The sequence below is a fragment of the Barbus barbus genome, assembly GCF_936440315.1.
Source record: "Barbus barbus genome assembly, chromosome: 2".
Lineage (NCBI taxonomy): Eukaryota > Metazoa > Chordata > Actinopteri > Cypriniformes > Cyprinidae > Barbus > Barbus barbus.
In genome coordinates, this window is record NC_136730.1 from 18,144,364 (window position 1) to 18,153,401 (window position 9,038).

The 9,038-nt window shown below is 36.0% G+C and overlaps 1 protein-coding gene across 4 annotated transcripts in view; it reads right to left on the reverse strand.

The window, feature by feature from the left end:
* The window catches only part of LOC306877621 (unconventional myosin-Ie-like), a 53,417-nt gene extending 45,495 nt beyond the window's left edge, over positions 1 to 7,922 (reverse strand). For all 4 annotated transcript variants that reach the window (XM_079429483.1, XM_079429482.1, XM_079429484.1 and 1 more), the window contains exon 1: positions 7,667 to 7,922. In XM_079429483.1, coding sequence (XP_079285609.1) covers positions 7,667 to 7,675 — 9 coding nt within the window. In that variant the 5' untranslated portion in view covers positions 7,676 to 7,922. The remainder of the gene's footprint in view (positions 1 to 7,666) is intronic.
* Between the last annotated feature and the right edge of the window lie 1,116 nt (positions 7,923 to 9,038).

A 9,038-nucleotide genomic window follows, 5' to 3' on the forward strand; every position in this document is an offset into this window, starting at 1 on the left:
GTGCACACAAACAAATGCCACCACATAATTTGGTTCAAAACAAAGGAGTGTCTCAGAGAGGAGGCTGACTGGGAAATTAAAGTAATAAAAAAAGTCATTTCCATACCCGTTTTGTCTCTCTACAGAGCACCTTGCAACAAGATTCAATATTTGCTTTAAGAGCCAGACTCTTAAAGGGACAGATCACCTAAAAATGAAAATTTTGTTATCATGTTATTCCAAACATGTATGTTTTTATTCTGTGAAACAGAATTGAAATACTCAATTGGAGCCAGTGTTGTCCGAACACTGACTTCTAAAATATGTTCTTTAATGATCCAAAGCAGAAATAAAATGTCATGTAGTTTTGGGAAAACATGAGGGTGAGTAAATTTTTGGCTGAACTATGGCTTTGATAGCTGTCGTCATGTTGCATACTTTACTGTAAGTGCTCTGGTGCATAAATAACTTCTGCCTCACAAAACTGTCCTGTCTGAACAAATTTTCCACAGATTCACAGAGATACAACACAACATAAGGGGCCACATTACCAGCCCACATGAGAAGCCTGTAATGAGGACATTAATCAAAGTCAGGCATGTGTGGGAACTTGATTAAATGCAACAGCGAAGCCCAAGTCCCCCCTGTTGCTGTCTATTTTGAGCTGATCTTTAAGGATCGAGATCCCTGACTGAACAACACCCTTGAGCACACCTGCATAACAATGAGGAGAATGCATTTAAATGCTTTACCGTATAGACAGGGAATGGAAGGGCCAGTCGGACAGGTGACAGTGGCATTTGTCAACGTCATCTTTTCAAGCTGATCTAATATCAATACAATTCAAGCGTCTACTGTAATTGTAGAGACAGGGTGGAATGAGCCGGGAGATAAGCGGGATAGTTCACTGTGGTCATGCCTGTTTGTGAGTTCGATGTGATGGCAGAATCAGGGAAGAGTAAACAGAACCAGCACAGGAATGTTTCGGATCAGGGGATCTTACTCATAGCCAACGGGAAATGGGAGCTGGCAAGTGACAAGAACAAATCCCCCAGTTCCCAACTGAGTAATGGTTCTGATCAGAACTAGCAAACTGAGATCTCACATTAGTGTCGCTGCCAAGCACACAGCTTTATCACTCTGATAGTCAGACAACTTCAATTTAATTACTGAAATGAAATGACTGTTGTATGCGTGTTAATAATTGTCCAATACTGTTTCAGGATGCTGCACAGGTCATGTTATAAAAAAAGCCCAGTAAAAGGCTTTTTATCTTACCACATGAGTGCCTTGGAAGTATTTCATCAATATAATTAGATTTTTTATCTCCACCACATCCAATGAGCACCAGTGGCTTTATAAAAACACCCTTGTAGCACCCTCTGCTTCTGTTTTTTGTAAGTGTTATAAAAAACATGTTTTATTAAATTATGTTACATGCAATATCAAAATAAAGCCTTTAAGTGTATTCATTTGTGAATGTGTTGATTTGTTTTTTGCATAACTCCATAGAACAGCATCATAATACATCTTTTATAATTATTTTAAAACTTCTTTAGACTGACGGTGACAATTTCCAGCTAAACCCATAATGTAAAAAAAAAAGTTGCGCAAACTTAATAGTTTAAGGCAACCAGCTTCAGCAGATTTTTTAGGAGATTTTTTAGTTTTCTCAACTTTTTGTTGTATAAACTTAAAACAACATGTTGAGAAAACTCAAATCTGCTGAAGCTGGTTGCCTTAAACTATTAAGTTTGCGCAACTTTTTTTTTTTTTTTTTTTACAGTGCACATAATATAATTGCAATTTTAAACTCTAACCCAAATATAATTAGAAAAGTTATCATTTTACTTTTAAATACATTTAGTGTTATTTTCAATCCTTGGAGCTGTGTGTTTTATAAAAATAAAAAATAACCTCAAAGATCTGTTCTGACTAGTGCTAAAATAAAAAATAAAATAAAACATTGACATTATTTGTGTGTTCTGGTCAAGGAAAAAAGATTTCACCAGCAAAATATTCAAATAAGTCCATGTTAAAACATACAATATAATGTTGCATCATATGACTCACTGCTCTTACAAAATCAGTTTAACCCTAGCTAGACCCTGTTACTTTGAATTTATAATGTGTATATTTGCTTGTTATAACTAAGTTTTTTCTTTTTTCCTTTAACTTCATTTGAGTGAAAGAACATGCCACAGTATGTAAGCATTCAGTATATAAAAATGTGAAGTCTGCACTAGGTTGACTGCTAAAATAAGTTTTACTACTAAATTCACTACTTATTTTGTCCGTAAAGGATACGTTTCACATAAAAAAGCATGCCACATATGCTGACCTACTTAGTGATAAGATATTGTAATTCTCTCTGTGCTGTCATGAAGGTCCAATAAATTGAGTTAAACAGCTTCTGAAGTGAATGGTCACCCAAACGCATGCCTCTAGCTTCATTAAGCACTTCCAGGGATTTATCAAAAGCACAAATATTTACATTCTTCAAAGCATGTGGACCAGCCACCTCTGTGTGTTCAACGTCTGATCTCATTTTGAAAATGACAAACTCGTTCAAAAGCACAGCACTACTAAAAAAAAAGAGTGGGAAAACATTTTTTCCATTGTTTTAAGCATCAAAACGGTCAGAAATTATATAAATTGTTCTGGTCTACAATGCCTGACATCAATGAAACACTGTTTATGCTCCCAAACATACTTCACAGTATGGTTGAAAGTGACTTTTTGTCAATTCGCTAAAAACTGCTAAGCAAAAAAAAAAAACAAAAAAAAAATACAACTACAATACAATATTAGCAGCAGATTGATCCGGCCATGGCTGATTGGACTTCATCTGAAAGAAGAGCTATAATAAATCATACTTCCTCATGGGAAATGGCACAGGATGAATGTTGTTGGCCTCCTGCACTGTGAATAACATTGAGATGACCAAGGCGATTACGGGTCAGATCACACTAATGACGGTAAAATCATACTGAAAAGGGTTTAATGGTTTCTAGCAAGCGTTTTTATTCAGCTGCAATATTCAACTATATTAAGCAGCACGTCACTGCCGGCACTCCCATTGGCTGATGCCACATTGCATCACTTATTTGCATAAAGCTTTGAAAATTCCTATCTTTGTAATTTTTTAGTCATTCAAGTGCTTTGACTTGACAACTGAGGCCAAAATCTTTATTCAATCTATATTCAAATCTTTGTTATATTTCGTTAGCGCAGTACAAACGTGCCATCAGTTACAACACTACTATATATTTTCAGCAATCTCAGGACATTCATATGGCTTATGCGCCTGAATTTCAGTCACGGTCAGTTTTGCAGATACACTGTTGAGCTAAAACCAGACTGAGGAAACACAGCAGTGATATTTGGGCCAGAAAAGGATGACATGAAGGTGAAACGTGTGAATTTTCCCTCAAAAATATAAACATATGCAAAGTGGAACTAGTGTCTTCCTCATGACCTTTGTGCTTATTCCAGGAATGAGAGGCAGCATGAAACAATAGCTTCAAAATGTTTTGATGCAAATCCTCTTTTAAACCGTGCGCAGCTATGGTCTTGTCTGTGATGTTCTCACTCGTTTTTACCTCTGGCTTGTGGGAATATTTGAGCACAAGTCATTCTGTAGCCCTGGGTTGAGTTTGATGAGTAAACACCACCTAGTGAGCCACGGACACCTCAACAGGAACTATACAGCAAAAACAGACACAGAAAACCCAGCTCATGTCTAGGAAAACCTAGAAGAAAATCTAGTACAAATCTAATTCTGCAATATCCAACTAAGAAGCTAAATATCTGCTTCAATCACTATGGCTTTTATTGCAGTTTAAACAAATTAGGAGCTTTTCTGTCGGTAAGCAAACATCAGCAATGAATGTGAACATACTGTATATCATTAACAAGAGGCTTCTCTGTACACCTCTTGTCTCTTTAACAGTTTATCTGCTCTCAAAACTGAACAATATTTGATAGCACATGCTCACCAGTCTCCTTGACCTGCTTTTAGATGCTGGTAGCACAAGGGAAGCCGCAAAAGAGACTAATGCAGATGAGAGAAACAGGAGAGGCAAGGTGAGAGGAGCTGAACGTGAGCTGGCAGGAGCACAGCGACAATGATCTCATTTCACAGCTGAAAGCCCATCTATGTGCTTCTCAAGACTAACTCTTTAAGGAAACTGGGCCTGCACAGAGTCTAATCTACTATTTATTAGGGATAAAGTGATATTTCACATTAGAAATCAGAACAAAAATATTTTTAAAACTGTGGCCTAATGGTTAGCACACTTTCTGTGACTGATTTGAAGCATGAAGCTCTTGTTTTTTCCTGCTATGAAGCTCTTTAGGACATTTCTGTCCTCACTGTTTGTACAAATAAAAATGGCAAAAAAAATAACAACCTAGCAATATATTTATGTAAACAAGTAGCTTTGCATATACACTACTGATAAAAAATTTAAGGGTTGGTAAGATTTTTAAATGCTTTTGTAAGAAGTATCTTATTCTGCATTTATTTGATCAAAATAATAAGATAAATAAAAAACATTTTGTACTTTAATATAATTTAAAATGTAATTTATTCCTGTGATGCAAAGCTGAATTTTCAACATCATTACTCCAGTCTTCAGTGTCGCATGATCCTTTAGAAATCACTGTAATAAGCTGATTTGATGCTCAATAAACATTTCTTATTATTATCAATATTGAAGATAGTTGTGTTGCTTTATATTTTTGTGGAAATCATGATACCCTTTTCTAGGATTTTGAAAGTACAAAGTACAGCATATATTTTTGTAACAATGTATAAGTCTTTAAAGTCACTTTTGATCAATTTAATGCATCCTTGCTGAAATAATTGATTTGATCATGTGGATGGCATATAATAGCACAATTCTCTAACAAAATTATGTACATGATTTCCAGGAAGTGACAAGCTTGACATTTAATGGGGTTGATATCAATAGGAACAGCCATTCAGAGTTACCACAAAGAAAAACAAAAATTCAGTGTCTAAGGGACAGATTAGGCAAATTTGCTAGTCAACATATGGTGCACATCACAATGAAAAGGTCAATAGAGATTTTCCAATTAAGGGTTTATTTCAGTCCAATTGATGTTTTCAATTGCTCTGTAAACAAACCAAATAAATCTTAACTTGAACACATCAGTGCATATCTTTTATATTGAAGCAACTGGGGGCGATCTTCTAGATTGGACATTTTTAATAAGCACAGTTTGGTGTAGTAAGAACCAACAATAAAACAGCATCAAAGACGCTAGCTGATAGAGAGAAATTCATTGCCACGCCTGGAAATTTATAACACACACACACACACACGTTAATGTAGAAAAATTGTGACTAATAGAGACCACAGATTTCAGCCATCCTCCTAGACCTTTCTCTTGTTTAGGTGAGTGTTGCTGACTCTTTCAGAAAGAGTCTGGATTCTTCAGCAATCCTGTGGCGGTGTCATAGAGGCTTTGAATATGGGGAATGTTACTCAGCATGTACCACCCATCTGCAGCTTTTAATGCAAAACATATGCTGCCATACTGACCTACTATTCAGCATCTGGCAAAGAAAGAAAAAGGAAAAGAGGAGATAGTGCTGAGGAGGAAAAAAAGAAAGTGAACAAAGCTACCACCCTACCAGATACAGCTTAACCTGTAAAACCGCTTCTGAAATATGGAGACCAATCACAATGGACCCAGATACACCAAACAGTGGAGAGGAAACAAGAAAGATATTTACTCAATATCTTTCTTTAATGATTATTACATAATTTTGGGCAAGAGTAATCTTGCTTTTGTGGCCTGTTTTAAAACAAAGTGCTCAGTGTATTGAGCCCCAAGATATCAAGGGCATTATGGACAAAAATGTCCCCATACTACATACAACTTTATGATATAGTTTCTAGATACAGTAGTTCAGTCAACTGAGTGATATATTACATAATCAACCTAAATTGCTCTTGCACAGCTGGTATACATAAAATTGGGCTCTGTTGTGTAACAGACATTACCGCTAGTTCATATTTCAGAAATCATGAGTCGAGTCATCAAGAATACTCTGATGAAAAACTGCAGTCAAAACAAATATAGCTATAAACTCCACCTATTAATTCCACAGATACATTTATATAGAATATATATTTGCAGAGCACACTGAGCTTGGCCTCATATGTGACATGCCATCATTAGAAATGAATTGGGACTTTACAGGCAATGGTAACATTAAATAATAGGGCTTGTACACTCCTCTAGAGTCTGTTTTAGTCTAATTTATAGAAGCAATCAGCACAACTTAATTGATCACGAAAGATTTCTGTGACATTGTGACCACATGAGCACAGTTAACCACAAGTCGGCTTATTCTATGCAGAAAAAAATGCTTTACCTAGACCGACTGATAATATTGCAATACATACTAAATACCACAGACAGCATCTACAAAAAAGGTTTGTCCCATATACGGAAAACCCAAGGGAAACTAGTTCCACCGGCTGCATGGCTTGCAGAGAATGTTTCTGTGTGCACTGAAGAGACAGCTGAACTGGATTTACTTGTTTTTCACCTGATCTGTACCTGTTCTTCACCAGCTGACAGGCTGAAAAAGACACTGAATTTTTGGCAAACAGGGTCTGTGAAAGCATCCTACCATGGGATCCAGGGATCATACAAAGCCAAAAAGTTTCAAGTGTAACAGAAGCCTAATATTGCTCGAGGAGCTATGAGAAAACGGTGTCGCTTTCCACCATAACAAGAGGAAACGGTCTCATTGTGGACACACGCATCAACATACTTATTCAAAACAGAACCCAGCCTATCCTTATAGGCATATAGTGAGTTTCACATGCGACTACACCTACCTGCAGCTCTCTGTCCAGTAACCATGGACACTAATGTGTGTAACTTACAGTTTTCCACTATTACATAAGACTAAGCCAGGTTGGTATGACAGCATATGTTAATAATGAGCTAAAAACAATAACTGCAATGTGTCTAACAGGAACACTGATCTGGGAAAGTGGAAACACAATGGTTTCTATCTGTCACAACCCTGGACATCTGGACAAACACATATTGCTAAAAATAGCAATAAACTAGGTTGTAACCAGGACTAGTTATTAAGTACAACCTGTTCAAGGAAGGCTGGGAAAGGAGAGACTGTTTCTAAGTGAACAAGAGATGGAGGGCAAACAATAGCTGAATATGACACCCAGCTGAGGCTGTTTGTCTAGCAGACCAGCCACTATATTCATAAGATGTTCATAATAACTAAAAACCATATACATACACAAATACTCCAGGAAATTTAAATGTAATTAATATGGAATGAAAAAAAAATGCTTAGTATTAGTTTGTACTTGTTTGACCACACTGAAAAAAAAGCTTTTTATCTGAATTTTTAGCATTTATGATGCCAATTACATATAATAGTATCCTATATGAATCGGTGAATGGTCACATCCATAGGGATGTGTAATCTAGTAGCTGTTAAAATTAGTTTAATTGATGTAAATGACCACAGAAATAAGTTAAAAACATTAACACCGAGCAGCTGCTGTAAGCTACTTCATCTCGATAAGGATGCTGGAAAACTGTTTCCAAAACAGGAGCAGTGTCCCGTGTGTTTATCTCTGTACGTGACTGTGATAAGTATATTTTCACTCACCATTTTCATTCGTTTATCACACCGCAGCCGACCTTCTTTTATATTCCGTGTTGGAACTGTTTATTAAAATAAAATAAGCCTATTAAAAGTCTCTGGGTGATGTCACGGTCTCGTTTTGGCCTCTGGTGCTGTTATAAATGTCTCCTCAGGACCAGTGTCGCCGCTCCATAATAGTGAGGACCGCGCCGGTAAACCGCTCGAGCGCACTGACTGTACCGCTGCGAGCGTCTGCTCTACAAAGTTCAACTTTGTGTCTGCTGGTTGACGGAACCAGAGGCAAACAACCCATAAATGGAGAATTTCGTGCGTCGCCTTTGGCCAATAGGAGCGCCGCTCGGCGCGTCATTCCGAAGGGAATCCCACCAGATGATTTCTGGTGTGTTGAAGCGCGTCCTATCTGCGCAGCGAGGCTGCATAAACTAAATTACTGAACAATAAGGTAAAATAAAATATAGATTATTGAAACAGCTGATCTAAATATGACGTATATGTTATTGTTATCTATATTTAGTTATTTACAGGTCTTAACCTTTTATTTTATTAGTGGTTTTGATTGTGAAGTGTCTACATGATACATTCTATTATGAAAAAAACTTAAAATAACGTTTTATCCCCATGAAATCCAAGTTTTTCATGAACTTTTTTATATATATTTTTTTATATTATTATAAATAGTATATGTTTGTTGTTGTTATTATTATTACTGTTATTATATTGTATGTCAGTGATCATTACTTGTTTTAAATGTTCACCTTACTTCACAAAGATCTTTTCAGACCTGTAAGGCACCTATATTCACCTTTTAGCAGCTCATATTTCAAGAGGAACCTTTTAGTTCACAATTTTTTGAGGAACCTTTGACAACTTTTTGAGAGAAACCTTGTGATAGATCATATTCATAAACATATTCATATTCATACAGTCAAACCTAAGCTAATAAAACTAAGACTGACAAAATGATTCACTCCCCTCAGCCATCTATTTACAGCTGTGAAGCAATACATCTGGACTAGGTTTTGTGTAATAGCCGCAAACTGCTTTTAAGAGTACACTACTGTTCAGAAGTCTGGGCTTAATTTATTTTATAAAATTTTTTTTTGTTTTTTTTGAAATTTATACAGCATGAACACATTAAACTGATCAAAAGTGACAGTAAAGATTTTCATGATGTTACAAAAGATCACGATTTCCAAAAAATTGCTAAAACATTAATAATCACACTGATAATAATAAGACATTTTTTGAGCATCAAATCAGCAAATTAGAATGATTTCTGAAGGTCCATGCAACACTGTAACTGACTGGAGTAATGAAACAAATTACATATTAAAATATATTAATTATTCATATTTCACATTGTAAAGATATTTAA